This window comes from Felis catus, chromosome C2 (assembly GCF_018350175.1).
Source record: "Felis catus isolate Fca126 chromosome C2, F.catus_Fca126_mat1.0, whole genome shotgun sequence".
Lineage (NCBI taxonomy): Eukaryota > Metazoa > Chordata > Mammalia > Carnivora > Felidae > Felis > Felis catus.
In genome coordinates this window covers 47,659,010-47,679,924 of record NC_058376.1, presented here as the reverse complement: position 1 = coordinate 47,679,924, position 20,915 = coordinate 47,659,010, and the positions used below count along the sequence as shown (strand labels likewise).

Here is a 20,915-nt window from a genome sequence, read left to right as displayed (position 1 = left end):
GAGTAGGGGAAAGGGGCAGAGGGAGAGAGAGAGAATCTTAAGCAAGCTCCATGGTTGGGGCGCCTGGGTGGCGCAGTCGGTTGAGCGTCCGACTTCAGCCAGGTCACGATCTCGCGGTCCGTGGGTTCGAGCCCCGCGTCAGGCTCTGGGCTGATGGCTCAGAGCCTGGAGCCTGTTTCCAATTCTGTGTCTCCCTCTCTCTCTGCCCCTCCCCCATTCATGCTCTGTCTCTCTCTGTCCCAAAAATAAATAAATGATGAAAAAAAAAATTTAAAAAAAAAAAAAAAAAAAAGCAAGCTCCATGGTCAACGCAGAGCCTGACATGGGCTTGATCCTACTACCCTAGGATCATGACCTGAGCCAAAATCCAGAGCTGGACGCTTAATTGATTGAGCCACCCAGGCACCCCCCAAACCACATTCTTAATTGGATCTTAATTTATCACTGGCTAAAGATCCTGAGCCACTTCTGTTTTAATCAGTCTCCTCTCCTCATGTTTTTTGTTTTTTGATTCCTTGCTTGCTTGTTTTGTTTTCAATCTTTAAACATATATCATTTTACACCTATTATAAGCAAGGCATTGTTAGATCCTAAGAATTTTTTAAAAAATTTTAATTCCAGTATAGTTAACATACAGTGCTATATTAGTTTCAAGTGTATTAATACAGTTACCCAACAGTTCCATATATTACTCAGAGCTCATCAAGACAAGTGTAATCCTAATCCCCTTCACCTATTCCACTCATCCCTCCCCCCAACCACCTTCCCTCTGGTAACCCTATCTTTGTTCTCTTAAAAGTCTGTTTCTTGGTTTGTCTCTTTTTATTTTTTCTTTTTTAAATTTGTTCTTTTTCTTAAAATTCCACATGAGTGAAATCATACCATATTTGTCTTTCTCCTACTAACTTATTTTGCTTAGCATTATATTTTCTAGATCTATCCATGTTGTTGCAAATGGAAAGATTTCATTCTTTTTGATGTAGATGCTAAGAATTTTTAAAAAATTCAACGTAGGCCCTGCGTTTAGTGAGTTCACAGTCTAGTAGGGAAGACAAACACATAAATCAGGCATAGGGTGATCATTTTATAACAGAGCTATAAGTAGGCCACAGAAACCAGAGAGGACTTGGTGTTAACATCTGTTCACATTAACACTACATAACCAACACAGAATTGATTAACAAGAATTCTTAAAATATGTAAACACCTTGAAGCAAAATTCAGTGAATAATGGACCACGGGATCCAACAGGCCTACTAAAGGGAGGGAGGGCTGGGGCAAGAGAGCAGCTAGGCTGCTTCAGAATCAAACATTATCTAAGGATTTCTTTACTTTACATCATTCCTCTGACAAAGTTTTTCCGGAGAGAGGAGGAAGTGTCAGAAAATGGGTTTGGGTAAATTATTCTGATATCTACAGAGGCACCAATTATTCTGTCTGAGAAAAAACAAAAAACTATGACAGTAAAAAGATTACATTTGTGTTGAAATGCATCAAAAAGTATCAGTTAACAACAGTAATGATAAAAACCAAACAAAAAATATCAGAAACCCATTGCCAAACTAATTAGTCAAAACTTAGACATTTCTAAAAGAGTGAATGAAAGATGGCAGTATTATGAAGGATTTACAGTTAACACATTATAAATGCATTTTCTTTTTGTAGTTGGACAAAGTCATGGAAAAACATAAAGAATCTCATAGACGAATCCTGGAACAGCTTTTAATGGCAGAAAAATCTCACAGGCAAACCATATTGGAGTTGGAGGAAGAAAAGAGAAAACATAAAGAATACATGGAGAAGAGTGATGAATTCATAAGCTTACTAGAACAGGAATGTGAAAGGTAAGGCCTCTTTGGACAAGACAAAGATCCACTCTACAAACTCTTACAACCTCTCACTATGGAGTTGGCATTTATACCAGGGATACAGGAATACAAGATGCATAGGACACAGCTTCTGCTCTGAAAGGTCTCACAGTCTAAAGTGAGGAAAGGGATATGTTTAAAGATAATTTCAATATAATGCAAGAAAAACCAGCTATGATAAAAACTGTGGAAACATAAATGCTGGACACCTAATTCTGCAATGGAGTGCCCTGTGAAAGCTGCACAGAGGAGGTAACAGGGGTCTAGTCCTATGTAAACAAGAATGGAAACTATAGACCAGGGAGGGGCAGAAATAAGTATCACAGCACAGAGGTAAGAAAATCGTATGAAAAGTGAGGGAACTCAAGCTTTCTGGAAACATGGCTATAGCACAAGGTGTAATTTCAGGATGAGAAAAGTAAAGGCTAGCCACAAGCAGTTGGGTTTTATATTGTTGGCAAGAAGGCATAAATAACAAACTGTGAGAAGAATGAGTTGATCAGGTATGCTTTCCTAAAGAGCCATTGAGGCAATATGGAGTAAAGATAAGAACTTTAGACTGGGGGAAGATTTACATTCCCGTGGTTATTGGGTTAGAGACATCAGGGTGTGAACAAGAAATATTTATGACGTATAGTCAATACTAATGAATGACTAATGAGACTGGAGAGCAGAGGAAGACATATACAGAGGGTTTTTTTTTTTAATGTTTACTTATTTATTTAGAGAGAGAGGGAGAGTGTGTGCACGTGCACACAGTGGGGGAGAAGAAGAGAGAGAGGGAGAGAGAGAATCCCAAGCAGGCTCTGTGCTCAGCATGGAGCCCCAGGTGGGGCTCGATCTCACAACGTTGAGATCACGACCTGAGCTGATATCAAGAGTCTGACTTAATTGACTGAGCCACCCAGGTGCCCTGAAATATAGGGAGTTTTGAGAAACACTCCTGGCTATTCACCAAGGTACAAAATATAGAAATGGTGCACAGGTCTTTGTTGTTGCAGGATTTTGGTGAAGGAGATAGTTCAAAAGTGGGGGAATGAGCAGTTAAATAGCACCAAATAATACAAAAAAGGAGAAGAAAATGTCCCAGGATTGGCAACCAGGAAGACAGGAAAACTTAATGAGCCCTTTTAATAAAGTGAAGGCAGAAGCCAAATCACAATGCTTTGACAGATAAATAAGACATCAGAATGTAGAAGCTTAAAGTGTGAACTATTATTTTGAGAAGTTTGGCTGCAAAAAAGGAGATAGGTTGGTAAAAATTTTATAACCATATGAAGGGCAGATTATTTTGATCCATTTTGCCCGTCTGTTCTGAGCCACCTTAGAAAGTATGAGCCTCCATTTGAAATGGAAAGGACAATTAAGGCTCTATATTAATAATACAAAGATAGGAAATAACCAATCTTTGCAATGTCAAGTTTTTACTGAACTGTCCTTTCACTTTAGTTATTCCATGTGTACTTCATGATGCTGTATTCTAACAATCACAGAAAAATATAATTACTTATGAGCTCTCTATTCTAAAATATTAATAGTCTCAGCTACTTTATCTAACTACTTACAATTCATATTTTAGCTAGGTAAATGAAGTTACACAATAGCTAGGTTAATGGCAAACTTCCATTTCTTTTCAGTGTACATCATGGTAGACACTTGGTCAGATTCCCAGAGAATCCACGGCCCTCACACCCATTCACTTCTTTCCACATTCATCAGGTCTGTTTCCTACTCACTACCTAGAAGGGGGTCTTGTTACCTTGCCCCTTATGAACTTGAAATATCTTGAGGGAAAGATAAAAGGAGGACGGAGAAGTCTGGCACCAAGGGAAGATTTGACTCAGACATTACAATATGAGATTTGTTATTCAATGAGACAATATTATATTAAATATTATTTCGAACCCCTGTGGTTTGGCACCCGTGGCCTCATTTGGCCTCCACACTTATTTGGCACTAACTTGCTGAACACAGACACTTCCTTTCATCTTTCATTTTTATGAAAATGTACTGACCATGGTTGAAGTGCTGTCTGCCATAGAACATAGAGGCACTGCTTGCTCCTGCCCAGGGGGCTTCCCACAATAACAGAGAAGGCAAGATGATGCAGATTTAGGGTAGGACTATGGAGGGCTGTCTGAGGTATGGTTTTAAAATTCACTGTTGTATCTCAAGTATCTTCTGGTGGAAGGCTTAGGAGAAGTTTTAACACTGTAATTTTGGAAGGCAGATGATGAAGATTATTTAAACCACAAGAGAGCAAAGAGAACAACACTGAGAAATGGGAACAAAAATTCAGTGGGAATAAAGGCCATGTGCTAGAGGAAAAGGAAAACAGTGAGGTGAATGTAAATTGTACACCATGGAATCAGTATATTAAGAATGCCATTTCTACATATATAGAAGGGGTTTAAGAGGAAGAATTTAAAAGATCATATATTTTAACCTTAGACACAAAGCTTCTCTGTCTTAAAGAATAATGAAAGTGAATATACCATTACCAAAAAATAGGAAAAAGTGACTGGAGTGACTCTTATTCCCTATGTAGCAGCCATTCCAGAAGACATGAGAATATTCACCTATTTCTGTTTGCCAAGGAACAGCTTCCAGATGGAACTCTTTGGATATGAGAATGTTAAACCTATTTTCAACTCACATGATATGCAGACAATTCTTCCCCTGCTTAGCACACCCAACAACACAACTCCCATATCCTGGCACTCTTGTGGCATTGGTGCTCCCTGCTCCCTTGCCTCCAACAGGGAGACCGTGGGTCTCAGGACTTATACCTGCTTTAAGGCCATGCACATCAACATATTAAATGAAACCCACCTAACAAAACAGCAAGTGGGAGAACTCTAATAATTTCTGGTAAATACACACAGAGAAGGGGCTTACACAAGAGTGAAATACCACTCCTTTGTTTAATTCCCCAGTGACAAGTGACAAAACACGCGCAACATTACGGAGTCCTTCTAACTTCAGTGAGAGTACTTCCGCTGAGCACACAGCCACTCTTCACAAAAGCAAGACGAACTTGTCCTAAGGGGTCAAAGCGTAATGTTTACTTCCTACCTCAAAGTGATGGAAGCCACTCCCAAATCAGTGACCCTCAGGACACAGAAACAAAGAAAGATATAATAACCCCCATAAAAAGGGAGCTGGGTGAGGATAACCATAAAGGACTATTGGATTGAAACTCCAAAAAAAGCCACTGTGAATGTTTAGCACTTATTAATGTTGGATAATATCTACTTAGAAATAAAATAAAAATTAAGAAATACATGATTGAGATAAGTTAAAGAGACCTTAAAGGGTATAAAAATGGATTTCAAATTTACGTTCAATTTCTGTGTTTTCTTTGGAGAATTTGTTTTATGTGGAAAACCCTAAAGGAGACTGATATCACACAGTTTAGGCCAAAATGTTTGCCAAGTGATGTCTTTGTCTTAATCACTAAACAACTGGCTTTCCCACTGAGGGAGGGTGGGGGCAGGGATCAACTCAGGAAACCTTTCCCAAGCATGTTAATGCAAAGTTTCCTTTGCTGTAATCTGTACAACTTGGTCTATCCATAAGGTAATATTATATCCACATTTCATGACTACTTTCTGTTCACTGACCAGCTCCAATGTATGGATATGTGTGTCACCAATGACCTGAATTATGTACTTGGCTGAATTACAAGTGGAGTCTATGTGAAATGTTTCATACAAAAGCAATGCCAGTAATTTTTGACCTTTCTGGATGGCTTCACAGGAAAGCCAAAACAAAAATCACTTTTAGTCAGTACAGTTTTGCAAAATTTTCCCATAAGTGAAATGCCAAATTTGTCTGCACCTTCAAAAAAGCTTGCATAATTTCTTTTTCCTTTTTCAGTTTCAGTGGGGGAAAGGCTGTGAAGAAAAAAAAAAGTTTCCCTTTTTTTTGAAACCATGCATACTTTTTCAGAACACAAAACAAACCATGTATATTAACTATATATATTACTGCATTTTGGGCCTTGAAGTAACCAGTAAAGTGAGAAACAAACATTGTTATGACAAGTCTGTATAAAAATGTGGCTTCAACCATGGATTTTTTTTTAAAGCCTTAAATTACTTTTCATAATATCTTGGCCAAATAGGTTAGCATTGATACTATGACTTTATAAAGTAAGAGTTCAAATGGTAGCTTCTCAAAAGCCACATAGAAAGGAGTTACAGGTAGAATTAACTTCTTGTTCCTGTCCTGCCCAATGTTACTAGATAGAATAGTGGCTCAGTGGGCAGAGAGGCCTTTGAAAGAAAGTCATCAGGGACCCAGCCTCAAGGGTTGCTCCCTCGACCATACTTTAAGCTAAGTCTTTTGATGTTCGGGTTTTAGTAAAGAACAAAGCACTTCTACCTCTCCTTTGGCTGAGGGAACTTCATAAAGAAAAATTTCCATCATCAACCCTTCTCTACTATGACAGACCTATTTTGCAGATTGGCATCAGACAAGTGAATAAAAAGCTGAGCCATATTGACTTTCCTGTTAACTGAGGGTATTTGAGTACTTTTTAAAAGTTTATTTATTTAAGTAATCTCTACACCCAACATGGGACTCGAACTCAGGACCCCAAGATCAAGAATCACATAATCCTCCAAGTGAGCCAGCCAGGTGTCCCTGAATTTGACTACTTTTAAAGGCTGTTGTCAAAAACATCATATCTTCCTTTCAGAGGTTTTGGATACTTCCTCAAATCTATATAAATGCATGAGTATATTAATTTATACATTAAAAAAAATTAAACTAGTTAGCTAGTTAGGGCTGCATGCCATTCATTCATTTATTCACTCAAAAACAAACAAACAAAAAAAACCCAAAACAACAATTAATTAAATGTCTGTTACATACAGGCCAGGTCCTGTGGAAGATACCCGGTGAAGGAGGTAGATGTGGTCTCTACCTATATAAAACCCTGACTAATTTGTGTATGTATAAAACCGAGACACTATTGAAGACTTTACGACTTGATACTGATGATTCTAAGGCACTATGAGATCATGATGGGTAGGGAAAAAAGGCACCATTATGATAAAATGACATAATAACATGAAATGCTCATGAAAACAGAACATTCAGGAGAAACCAACAAACACATTACACTAGAGTACTTTACTGGAAAATTCAATATCTTGCAATCATTGCCGTTAGGTTTTTTAGTTTCTTTGGTCTTAAATCTCGCCTTTTAAGACTCTCCCGTAAAGTATGACACAATGGGTATGTTTTAAAAAATAAATAAACTAAATCTACTTTTAAAAAATCATATTTAGAAAGCCAGCAGTTTTAAATTTCATGCACACTAAAGTATTGTTGCAGAATACATTGTACTCAAATGCAATCATTTCCTTTCAGTTTTCTGGCAAGGAGTTGTATGTATTACATATTCTTGAGACTATGTCTTGCAAGTAGTGAAACAGATGCCAGATCTCCATTTGACCTTTGTCATGGGTATCCAGTTCTTTTGTCAGAACAAAATGGAGACCCGACACAAACATTTATTTCGGTATAACTCTATAGAAAATCAACAATGTGATCAGCCTACTGTTCATATACACCAGACCTAACATAGGATCTGGGTAGGTAGGGATGCGAGATTAATTACCTCATGAAGGTACCAAAAACAATTTAGGACTGTATACCATAACTTGGCTCTCAATATATGCCACAAAATTATACCTTTTAACTGCACAATTCAGTGTTTTTCATATAACACCATTTCATTACAGAGATCAAAATTCAGATACAGTAATGACACTGTATTTTGATTGCTTTTCTTTCCCAGAAAGCTACACCAAATTTTAACAAATAATGTTGGGTGTGTACTTGGACATATAATGATTAGTGAATTTTACTCACAAAAGAATATTACAGATGTTAAAAAGCAGTCAAAGTAGAAACTTAACAAACACAGTAAGGGATGAACCAGGAACCTGGAGATAGGGGACTCTGGTCTGCAGACTAGATCTGTAACTACTATGTAAGTCTGGGCAAATTCCATTTCTCCAACTTGTATATAGGACAAACAGGACAGGCCATATGATATGTATGTCTCTTTCAGATCTAAAAATCTGTGGTAATGTGACTGTTATAAGTATTTTGTACCTTAAGTCTATGACTGTCACACTATTGAAAGAGGTCAGTGAGAATGATAGTACCTCTACCAACTTCAAATCCAAGTCTGTATTTCCATTCTTTTTAAAAAAAATTTTTAATGTTTATTTATTTTTGAGACAGAGAGAAAGAGAGACAGAGAGAAAGAGAGACAGAGCATGAACTGGGAGGAGCAGAGAGAGAGAGGGAGACACAGAATCCAAAGCAAGCTCCAGGCTCTGAGTTGCCAGCACAGAGCCTGAAGTGGGGCTCAAACCCGTGAACTGTAAGATCATGACCTGAGCTGAAGTCGGATGCTCAACCAGCTGAACCAACCAGCCACCCATGTATTTCCATTCTTAAAGGATATCTATACGTAGGTACACCCTATCACTTCTCAAATGTCACATATTCAAAACTGAACTTAGATCATCTTTGTAAATCCAGGTCAATTTATGACCTTTCTATTCCTGTGAATGCTGCTACAAAGAATTGACAAATCAAATAACTGCAAAAAAACCCTACAAAGGTCTCTGAATCCCGAATTTAAGCTAGAAAAGACTTATCAAGACCAACCTTCTGATTTTTGAATTGAGAAAAGTGAGGCCCATCGAGTCCTAGCTAAGAAAGCACAAAATCTTGTTGCTAAATAGTAGTAGTGCCAGACCAGAAGCTAGCTCTCCTGATAACATATTTGGTGCTGTTCTCCCTAGAATCATTACTATATACTCGAGTTTTATGGTTGGTGTTGTGGGAGGTCCAGAAGAAATTTAAGACATAATAATAACATAGTTCAAAAGACAAGACACTCGCAAATAATCTGTAAATGATTCAAAGAAGATTCAAGGGTTCATTCTGTGGTACTGACATTACTGTTGCAACAATATGGAAGGTCAGACAAAAAGAATACTAAGGACTATAATTATCTAACAGCCAGCACAGCCCTAGGAGAATGGAGGACTTACAGTAAGCACTGGATAAACACATCCCCCTGGCTTACAGTTACTAGTTTAAGAGCCCTTTAGAACAGGAAGCCAAAGACTGAATGTGGCAACCTTAAACTTCTGTTTCATCTGACTATAAAATACAAAGAGAAAGAAGAGTCATTACACCATGTCAAAATAGAAGTTTTGCCTCATAAATGGAAAGTAAGGTGGAACATTAGAATGAAACTGTATCTTGAATTTGCAACTTGCAGGTAAATTTTCCAGGCAAGTGTATTTATTATTCTCTCATGAGAGGATAAAGCCAAAGAGTTTGGGCCAGCTATGAGGATGCAGATGCCTGGCATAAATGATGAGTAAATTAGAAGTAAACATCACTGCACAAAAAAGGTATTAGGAGTTAAAAAAATATAGACTCTGGAGCTAGGATAACAAATCTGAGCCATGGTCCCATCTTCTCACTAGCTATTTGACCTTGAACAAAGTACTTATTTAATCTCAGTTTCACCATCCATTGAAAAATGATACGGATCTCAGAGGTTCTTGCAATTGCTAAACTATAAAATGCATATAAAGTGTTAAGTATGGTGTCTAACACACAGGAAGCACTCAGTAAGCATTAGCATCTTTCTTCAGATTTGCCTTTCTTTAAAGTATTTTATTTATATACTCAGTGCCACACTGGGCATTTTTTGGATTGCCAGGAAGGCATTTAATTAGACCCTGTACTGGGTGGTAAGGATGTGATGATGAACAGGAGCTTTCAAGGGGGCATACCCTTCAGTATAGGAGAGACAGATATAAAAACAAGTGCAATGTGTTGCAGGTATGATGACAACAGAGAATATAAAGAAGGCACAAAGGAGGATCATTCTCTAGGGCTGGTTATATCTTATTTCCTTCAGAGTAGGGGTATTGCTAAACGTCCTAATGATCTAACAATGTAACACTATAGTGCTCAATGATTTTTTTTTTTTTCTTTTAAACCATGGAGACCTATTTCCCCCTTTTGGAAATCATTTTACTTAGAAAAAACAGAAACATTAATGCAACAGTATTATAAAAAGCACAGCCTACCATGTATGCAAAATTAAGAATCATACAACATGGCAGTTTTTAAGTGCACTAAAAGATTCCATGGCTCCTCTGGTCTGCCAATGTCATAAGATCTCCACACTAATCACATCTTTTGGCCTAAAATGATTGTGAAAAATCAGATATTTCCACTATCACACTAGGGGGCCTACATTTGTTTTGTTTTGTTCCTCCTGTAGGGTCCAGAGCATGGAGAGGTGAAAGAAATGATCCTAAAAGGGGATTTTAACTTTCTCAATTTGTACTTTGTATAGTTTTTGTATCCTATTTCTATTCACTCAGAAAAACATCATGAACATTCTCCTAAATCACCAACTCCTCCTCTATACCATAATTTTTAAAAGTATGAATTCTAGGGGCGCCTGGGTGGCGCAGTCGGTAGGCGCCCGACTTCAGCCAGGTCGCGATCTCGTGGTCCCGTGAGTTCGAGCCCCGCGTCGGGCTCTGGGCTGATGGCTCAGAGCCTGGAGCCTGTTTCCGATTCTGTGTCTCCCTCTCTCTCTGACCCTCCCCCGTTCATGCTCCGTCTCTCTCTGTCCCAAAAATAAATAAACGTTGAAAAAAAAAAAAAAGAGTATGAATTCTAATGTATCATACAGATATAATTTATTTAACAAATTCCCTATTGTGGGCATTTAGATCCCTTCCACTTTTTCACTAATATAAGCAACACTATGATGATGAGCAGCCTCATACTCCAATTAATTCTTACACCTTCGTAATTGTAGCTTTAGAATAATAAATCCTTAGATGTGGGTCAAAAGTTATGAACTGTTTAAGGATTTTAAAAACTGTAGCTAATTTGTGCTCTACAAATAGATTATTTATACTATTACTAGCAATGAAGGAAAGTACCCATTTCTTACTTTATAATTTTGCCTGGGACTAATCTTGAATCTGACCTCATTTTAAACATGATATGATGTTAAAAAGTAAAGTAAATGTAAAGTAAAGTAAAAGTAAAGTAAAGTAAAGTAAAGTGGATGTTAGTAACATGATTCAGACTTTCCCACTGACTTGGGTTGGGCTTTTATTTTAGAGATGTGTTATTTCTGAAGAAAAAAAAATCTAACATATCATTAAAAACATAATCCTAACATTTTCTTGAAAGAGTATTTTGCTGTTGTCAATGTAATTTCACTATATTTCCTCTTCCCTATCAAATTCAGATTCTGATGGCCTAGCATCATTGATCTTCCAAAAACTGCTTCTGTTTCTTCTCTAAAAGGTCTGAACCCTCCTCTCTCCATACAATCCCATACCAATTAGAGTCCAAACCCAGGATGCTAGCTCACCTTTCTCACCACATGACAGACTCAACAATAGTTTATTACACTTATAGCACGTGCCTTATATGGTCCTGACAATTTTGATTTGTTTAACACCGCAGAATCTAAAATTCACTTTGTCAAATTCTGCCTCTAAAAATTCAGTTGATTTGGAGTGTGTGAGAATTTCAAACCAATTTTTCTAATCTAACTCAATTTCTACTTGTCAATTCTCACTTCCTTACGTTTCCTATTTATCGTGCACATACATTTATGCCCACAGAATTTTCCCATCTATTTCAATGAATTTCCCAGTAGCAGCTTAAAATATCTGAGATGACTGGAGAACTGGTAATTTGTATATCTTCGGAAGATGTTTCAGAACAAACACGTTAGCAGGATTTAGGAGGATGAGTATGTGTTTTCTTAAAAATAAGTAATTTCCAATTTACACTTTTGTCACTTTACATCATGCATTTTTTTGGTTTTGTTTTGAGTAACAATGACATTCAAGGCATGTGATGCCATAATAAACACTGGAATACATATACTAAAGGAAAAATACAGGAAAAAGAGAATCACATGTGGCTGCCACAACACTAGTTAGTGAACATATCCTTCAAAGATATCAGAGATCTCAAAATTATTTACCAGTGGTGTCAACAGTGAGGACTCAATATAAATGGTAATTAAAAAGAAAACAAACATTTCCCTGTGGAGCACATCTGTCACTTGCTTTATGTCAAATTACTCCTTTTCTAAATAGATTTGTTGACTAATCAAAACTCAAGCTAAACATCTCCTCAAGAACATACCAGTTGTTCTATAGCCATACTCTCAAACATGATTGCACTGAGCTGTTAGGACAGATTTAGATTAAATGAATGGTCTTTTTATGTGTTTATTTGCGGAGACACAGATGGAGAACTCCCGTGGCTTCTTCATGCAGAAGAATTCAGTGGCTTATTCTCACCACTACTTTGAAGGCTAAAATTTTTATCAATAAACAAAGTAAGAGGCACAGAGTAACAAAAATGTTAGAAGAAAAAAAATCACTCCTTAATGTTCATGTGTGTTGAATTCTAAGTGAGTCATGCCTCAATAATAACAAAGCAGAACAAATCAGATAAAACTTCATCCCAAAAAACCTCTGGATGGCAGGAACTGAATTCTAAACTGGAAGAGTTTAATCCTGAAACATGCTTCCCTGTCTCCTTTAAATAGGCCTGTATTTTTTCAGACAGATTTTATTGTGTTTGTTAGGGAAACATGCAGCACAGTCTCTTAGTTCCCACTTTCAGCTCCAGAAAGAAACCTCAGGAATCCAAGGAGATTTGTGGTTTCATAACAAACTTTTCTTGCACCATGGCTTAGTCCTCATAACCCACCAAACCATGCAAAGGATCCAAAAAAAGTTGGTAAGTTTCTTTGTGCTTCAGATATATATCAAAGATGAGGATGTGAGGGAAGTACAAACATACAAACAGATAATTCAGATGAATCCTTACTCCAAAATATTTCAGAAATAATGCTCAAATTCTGCTTTTATTAAATTGATGGTAGCCCATTCAGACTTCCTTATAGATGCTACATTCACTAATAATTATTTTCATCTAAAATATATCTGAAACATAAAAGGGCAAGGCAGGGGCAGCCTTCAACCTCAAATGCCTTCAGGGGCCAGCAGGGTAAGGTAAATGAGAGGAGCAGGCTGGACCTTTGCGATAGGGAATGGTGGAGATTTTGAAAACCTGTGAGGGGCAAGTCCATCTAGTCAGAATAATCATTTCAGTATCACCAGTAAAGAGGAAACAGGCCCTACAACACAGCTGATCCAGAAATGGAGAAGCCAGACTGGTGAAGTCCAGCTCTGAAGAACAGGCTATGTGTGACGAGCAAAGAGGACAGATATTCTTTGGACCCTGTAACAGAAGATGTGTACTGAGTAAGAGGATAAGCACTGGACACAATACTAGGAAGTGCAGACGAGATGAACAAGCCTGTTTATCATGGCTTCTTGTTTGTCTTCTCTTCCCCACTTCTCTTCCACACTCACACACTTGTATGTAAGCTCCACAAGAGCAGACACACCTTGTTTTATCTCTGTAGCCCTAGCACCTCACAGAGAATGCCCAGTTGGTATTTACAGGATAAGTAAATGTATAACTCTCTTCAAGCATAGTCACTAACATGAGCACTGTGATTGGTAGTAGCAGCTATAGGGACTTCAAAGGAGCTGTTGGTTTTAGTGGAGACCTCTCCCTAAAAGTCCCTTACTCTTTGATGGCAAGAATAGAAATATTATTCTTCTTTGTGCTTCTAAATGTTTTTTTATTGATCCAAAGATATGAACTTCCTTCCACCTTTTCTACATTGCTGAATGAATACAGAAACATTAAATTTCTTCAAAATCAAATATATATATACAAATGTATGTAAATATATATATTAAAAAAAACAACACAATAAAATGACAACACAGGGGTGTAACCAGCAAAATCAATACTGTGAGAATTCCATGTAAGAAGTGACCTAGTTCCATTAATAAATAATGTGAATAATGTGCAAGGGTAAAATACCAAGGGGAAATTTCTAAGTTAAAAGAAATTTAGGCATTTCCATAAAGTGCAATGCAAGATCTTATTTGAATCTTGATTTGAAGACACTATAGAAAGGGGTGGAGAAAAACAGGAAAATGTGAACACTGTAATATTTCACAATATGAAGGAATTATTTCTAATATGTATTAATGGTGTTGTGATGTATATTTTAAAAAATCCTTATCTTTCAGAAATACAGTTTGAAAATATTTTTAAAAGAAATGATAGAATGTTTGGAATTTGCTTCAGAAAAGTGTATGCAGTGGGGAGCATAGTGAAGGGGAGGAAAAAGTAATTTCCCCTCTATCCTTCTGCGTTCTTGGCTGAGACCCCTGTAATGAAAGATAGATTAAAAAGAGAAAAACAAAACTGAAGTTTATTAACATGTATACCTCATGTATATATATGGGAAATACCCAGGGAAAATGAGTAACTCTGCAAGAGGACTTAAGCTAGCACCTTAAATACCATCATCAGCTAAAAAAGAAAGACAGGTGGGATGGGGGAGGGGCAGCTAGTTATGGGAAGTTACCAGAAGTTGGAGCCTTCTCCACTGATAAGATTCTCTTGTGATTTACTCATCCTTCTCTTGCTGGTACTGAGAGGGAGATACCCTTACAAATAGAGTTCCTCCATAAATGTAAATTTCTCATACAAAAGGTTAACTCTACTCTTATTTTCAGAACTTCTGCATCTGCTGTTTCTCAAAATAATTAACTCAAAATAATCCTTATGCCAAAGAGGCAATATTTTGGAGTGGTATATTCTGCTACCCTTCAGCAGGGTGGTACAGAAGAAACAAGACTGGCTAAGAGTTGATAATTATTGAAGCTGCATGAGGAACACATGGGGGTTTATTATCCTATGATCTCTACTTTTATATAAGTGTTTGAAATAACTAAAAAAAAATAAGTGAACAAATAATAACACTTGAAAACAGAAAATTTAAATGAACAGAAAAGTATAAAATGAAAATTAAAACTTTCCTTTCATTTCACTTCCTACTCCCCAAAGTAATCCACAGTTAACAGCTTCCTGTGCATTTTTCTAAAAAAATCATTGTAAGCCTACATCAGCAATTCATGAAAGAGACCATACTATATTCTTTCTACCTTTTTTTTAAGTGGCTGCATATTATTTCATTTTATAGATGCAGTTCATTTAGCCAGGCCCCATTTATAGGCTTTAGATTATATATATATATATATTTTATATATATAAATATATATATATATATATTTTTTTTTAAACTATTAAACATTGTTCAGGGAATTGGCTCTCAATGACTTCAGATGACTCTTAATTCCAATTTCTTTCAGAAATAAGTTAGCCATTGGTAACTTTATGTTTTTTGCTCTTTGCATAATGAGGAACGAAAACCCGCAAGGAAGGAAGTCTTTATGCAGACCCTGAAGACATCACAGAAGACTGTAGTGACTGTAGTGGCGATGGGAGGAGGCGGACAGCACTGAGACACTTCCAGAGTCAGGTTTATAGATCCCACCCATGTACTTGTTAGCACCTTCCTCAGAGGCCTGCAGATCTCTTAGCAGAACAGGGCTGTAAAAGCAGAAGCAGGGATTTGATCCAAGAGCAGCAGTTCCTGCAGTTCAAATGAAATTTATACTTATCTGCAGCAGTCGCTTGATGAAGTGAACAAAATGACCCCTGAGGAATCAAAGTAGCACAATTCTAAAAGCAAAGAGGACATATGCTTTCTTTATGTTTCCCCAAACAAGGGATGATGCTTATTTTGGACAGGGTACTGCCATTGAGGTGAACAAGACATCATCCATGAACTCCATATTGCCACCAGATATTTTCTAGAGAATCAGAAATAAAGCAAAATAAAAGGTATATTATTATGAACCTGCCAGTTACTGTCCATCTACGGACACTTTCTTCTTACAGAGAAAATTATTTAGATAACTTTTTTCTTTTTTAAACTACTCTAAATTTTATAGTAAGACTATAGATCTCAACAGATAGTAATTTTGATACGCTAATGTAGTTAATAGATGAAATAAAGTTTGTCTTCAAAATACCAAATTAAGATAGAAGATATAAATATTTAAAGTAGCACATGAAATCATCACAAAACTTTGATCCAGGCACAGATAAAATAGCTAACGTACAATCCTACAAAATAAAATTAATGCTTTGCCTTTTAGGAAAGATAAACAATCTCCACATATCTTTTGCTTTGGAAATTAAACTAATACAATGATAATACTAATGATAATAACTGGATCCTAAGAAACTACTAAAACTAATAAATAAGCTCAGTATAGCTGCAGTATACAAGATCAATATACCAAAATCATTGGTATTTCTATACAGTAGCAATGAGCAAACAAAAAATTAAATTAAGAAAACAATTCCACTGGGGTGCCTGGGTGGCTCAGTCGGTTAAGCGTCCGAATTCAGCTTAGGTCATGATCTCATGGTTCCTGAGTTCAAGCCCTGCATTGAGCTCTGTGCTGACAGCTCAGAGCCTGGAGCCTGCTTCAGATTCTGTGTCTCCCTCTCTCTCTCTGCCCCTCCCCAGCTTGCACTCTCTCTCTCTCCCTCAAAAATAAATAAAAAAATTAAAAAAAAAAAAAGAAAACAATTCCATTTATAATAGCAGCAAAAAGAAAAAAAACAGTTGGGAATAAATTAAACAAAAGAAGCTTAAGACTTGCACTTTGGAACCTACAAAACAACGTTGACAGAAATTAAAGAAGACCTAATAAATGGCAAGACATCCCATGTTTATGGATCAAAACACTTAATATTGTACAAATGGTAATAATATCTGCCAAATTGATCTAGAGATTCAACACAATCTCTGTCAAGTTGTATCCTTTCAGTTTGTTCAGCCATAAGAAAGATAAAACTATTAATGATAATGGATGTTTCTCATGAGATATAGGTTAGCTAATTTCTTAAAACTTTATAAAGAAAGATCCTTTAATGCCAGCTCATACTCAGGAACCAAAGGATAGGGACTTAGAAATAGGCATCTGGGTATATCCCAAGGGGAAATGATCAAAGGCAAATGATTATCTGTCGGGGGGGGGGGGGGAGAAAGAGTATTTTTGTTCTATATGAGAAAAAAGAAAAAAGGTGTTATCTGTCATCCATTCATTCACTCACTAACATCCATTTAACCTAACACTATGCATGACACTTAGAACGGTGGGGGGGGGGGGGGGGCGGGAAGAATAACATGCAGATCATGTCTTTGAGGCCCCAGTAGAAAACAGTAGTAGCACGAGGCAATTAAATGTGGCTGCAACTGAAGCATACACAGAGTGCTCACAGATCCCATAGATGGATTGATTAGTTCTTCATGGAGGGAATGGGAAGGCATCCCAGCCCTAGGGAGGCTTTAGCTTGATGGCTGAGTAACACTCTTAACAGGCAGAGAAGAGGGGAAAGTTTATTCCAGGCAGAAAATTGCACCCATAAGTACAAAGGAATGAAAAGACAAGTTTGTGGAATTAAGTACCTGTCGAGGATGAGTAGGTTAGGGCTAGACTGTGCAGACTGTGTGCCACTACCCCAGGCTTCCTCTTTATCTTGAGCCCAAGAGAAATGTGTTGTGCAGAAAGATCACAACTTGCCATTGGGAATTTGTCAGAGCACCTATACCATACACAAAGCAGTGTGTTAGGTGTGTGTCTGGAGTCAAATTTGGAAAAAGCATAATAATAATAATAATAATAATAATAATAATAATAATAAATAATAGCAATAACAACAATAACCAGAAAACTACTATTATAAGCAAAACACCATAGGGGATAAGACCTACAGAAGTACAATTTCCTGATAAAGACTTACTTCATAGCAAAATGGGATTGTACAATATGTGTTCATTTGGCTAGAGTAAATGGAAAAACTCATTCCATCCTAAATCCCAGAAAAGGAGGTGTGGGTGTGCAATATGCTACCTAATCTCTTTTGCCTGGCCTAAAATTAGTTAATTACAGCAACATGTGAACAAATGGCAATGAGATATAACTAACTGGAAAAGAGAAAGGAACAGGAGTGTCTATTTATTTTGACTGTACTCTCAACTCTGCCAAGACATTCCAATCTCCATCCCTTTGTCCTTGAAAAGAGCTACTCAGCAAACTTTACTGTCAGAGTATCATAGTCTTAGAGAATATCACTCTCTTTGGACATTTTTGGAATTTGCCTTCAAATGTACTGAGCAAATTGATAAAAAAAAAATAGCTTGAGTTCTGTACTGATGTTTTAATCTTCAAAATGGGCAGAAATATTCTTGCTATCTACCTTCCTTGCACAAGGGCTAATTGAAAAGAATGTGAATAACTATTTGGGCAAAGAATTTGAGATCTAAGGATCAAAAGTGAAATGCAAACCCAATAAAATGTTTATTTACATATGGGGATAATATCTAGAATTGTAGAGCATTACCTTTATCAACCCAAGGGCTAATTACCAATATTTCCCAGATTATCTTTAACAATTATCTCCTTTAAGAGTTGCAAGGGGTGCCATTTGTGACGACATGGATGGACCTTGAGGGTATTATGCTAAGTGAAGTAAGTCAGACAGAGAAAGACCAATACCACTTGAGTCCATTTACACGTGGAATGCAAAACACGAAACAAACAAAACAAAACACAGAGTCATAGATATAGAGAACAGACTGATGGTCAAGGATTGGAGGGTAAATGGATGACGGGGATCAAGAAGTATGAACTCCCAGTTATAAAGTAAGTACATAATGCATATGTAATATACAGCATGAAGGAATATGGCCAATAATATTGTATTAACTTTGTACTGTGATGGGCGGTAACTAAATTTATTAAAGTTACCATTTTGCAATGTATACAAAAGTTAAAACACTATGTTGTACACCTGAAACTAATATAACATTGTATGTTAATTATACTTCAATAAAAAAGTAAATAGACAAATTAGGGAAGAAGACCAAAGTTCAAAGTAAACTGACAGTGGCACAGGGTATTGGATATAGTAGTAGGCCTATGCCACCTCACAGTACCTAACAACTGTGAAGACATGTGTTTATTTTGAAAGCTCTCAGTGATAGGAAGATTTATTAGAGAAATGAAACACTTCACCTCTAAAAGCTCACAGAACTCTGTTTTTGTTGCATTAGTCTCGCCAGGAGAATTCTGAATGTGTTTGCATTCTATCAGTCCACAGTGTGAGTCAGCCTGTCCCAAACCGGTTTTCTAACCAGAAAACTGAGAAGTTTGATGACACATTTAGGTAAACATGCTCACTGGATGAAGTTATTTAAAATTTTATAGCTTTTTAATCCTCTCTAAGCCTCTGAAATCCATACAGGTTTTTAGAGAAGATTTAGGTTCATATGAGTCAAAGAGTAGAAATTATATGTAAACCAACTCTATGTAAGAACTCCATGAGTTCTGAATAACTAAGAATGTCCAACACCTGAAAGAGCAAAGAGGGTAACCTGACCCCAAAATGAAGCCCTTAACTGTTAACTAGTCAACCTTATTTCTAATTGAAATTTCGGCTCTAAATACTCTTCTTGCCCCAAGAACTGAAATTTCTCATCCATTCCGGTCAGATGAGGACAGCTCTTTGTTGATAAAGATAAATGAACTCTGACTGTGAAGGGCTCACTGAAGTGTTAAACTTGTAGACCACTGACTCTCATCCCCTACTTTCAAGCAATTTGAGAATTCAATAGTCAGTGGGATGCAAATATAATCAAATTGTGGCAAAATACAAGTCAGAGTTATTCAAATTAAGCAGAACTGATAGCAGCTATAAGTTATTATAAGAGCTAACTAAAATTTACAGTGTTATGGACTTTTCAATCCATGCAGATGAAAGGCATACAACACATGGAGGCAAAGGTCTTTTTTTGACACCCTATTCTTAGTGATAGTATTACTTCTTTATGCAAAGAAGACTCTTCAAGTGAATCCACCCATTCTCTAGGCCTGTTAGACAGTTTTTAAAGAGTTTCTGCTTTACCTAAAAGAAATCTTGCCCCTGTCATGAAAGGGTATTTCTGCTCCAAAATTTAACTTTTCATTATTTACTGTTACCCTTTGGAGTAAATTCATAACAAATAACTGAGGTACAAGGGAGTGGCTCTAAAACCTTTGGGATACCATGACTCTCCCTATTCCCAGTTCCTCCCTCCTGCCCCAAGGATTCCACATCACTCTTCCTTGAATACATGAAACACAACACACATCAAAACTCAGTTTACTTTGTTGGTAGCACCACCAAATCCTAGCTCAGATTACCTCAGTTCCATTCTCTGACACTGAAGCACACAAGAAAATTTTAATAAGAGACCAGAACTTGAAAGGTGGTTCTCAGCATTTGTCTTACCCACAGCCTCAATTCCAGTCCCTAAATTATGACATTTTAACTATCTAATTGTTTGAGAAATGCTGCAATAGAACATTCGGTTCTTAACATTTCAGGTAAGCACCTCTTTGTAATACCCTCCCAGCACTCACAGGTACAAAACACTGAGTAACAGTCCCTCAAATGAGAAAAAAAAAAAAAAAGCATATAATGGCTACTCGGTAAATTATTAAGGAAAAGGAAGTGGGGTCAGAGTAATCCCACACAGATTTTTAATTAAACACCTAAAACAAAGAACTCATTAAGAGAACGATCACACACACCCACAACACAACATGAATCCTTTCTTTGTAGAGACAGTAGATTCTATTTTGTACATTCTAAACAAAAACAATACAAAGAAAGATCTCTTATAGAGAATTTGATAATTAGAAATAATATTAGCAATGGTAGTTACCTGAATGTTTTACCATTTTACCTGAATGTTTACTATAAAACACTGTACTAAGCATATCAAATGGATGATCTCATTTAATTCTCATGACATTCTTTTAAAGTAGGTACTGTTATGGTCCGCATAATATTCAGATAATCAAACCAAACCTTGAAGATACTATCAATAACTTTGGGAAAGTTACATAGTAACTATAGAGAAGAATTAGGACTCTTGAATCTGAGCTCTTGATA

General features: G+C 36.8%; 2 protein-coding genes across 8 annotated transcripts in view; one reads left to right on the top strand and one right to left on the bottom strand.

Moving 5' to 3' along the window:
* CMSS1 (cms1 ribosomal small subunit homolog) overlaps positions 1-20,915 on the bottom strand; it is a 381,638-nt gene that overhangs the window by 268,099 nt on the left and 92,624 nt on the right. Inside the window, exon 2 of one of the 5 annotated variants that reach the window (XM_045036812.1) lies at positions 17,386-17,522. The exons of the other annotated variants lie outside the window; for them this stretch is intronic. Coding sequence (XP_044892747.1) covers positions 17,386-17,503 — 118 coding nt within the window. The 5' untranslated portion in view covers positions 17,504-17,522. The remainder of the gene's footprint in view (positions 1-17,385; positions 17,523-20,915) is intronic. 5 annotated transcript variants of the gene reach the window in all.
* Positions 1-20,915, top strand: part of FILIP1L (filamin A interacting protein 1 like) — a 303,314-nt gene that overhangs the window by 195,788 nt on the left and 86,611 nt on the right. For all 3 annotated transcript variants that reach the window (XM_003991577.6, XM_045036807.1, XM_045036808.1), the window contains exon 4: positions 1,666-1,844. In XM_003991577.6, coding sequence (XP_003991626.5) covers positions 1,666-1,844 — 179 coding nt within the window. The remainder of the gene's footprint in view (positions 1-1,665; positions 1,845-20,915) is intronic.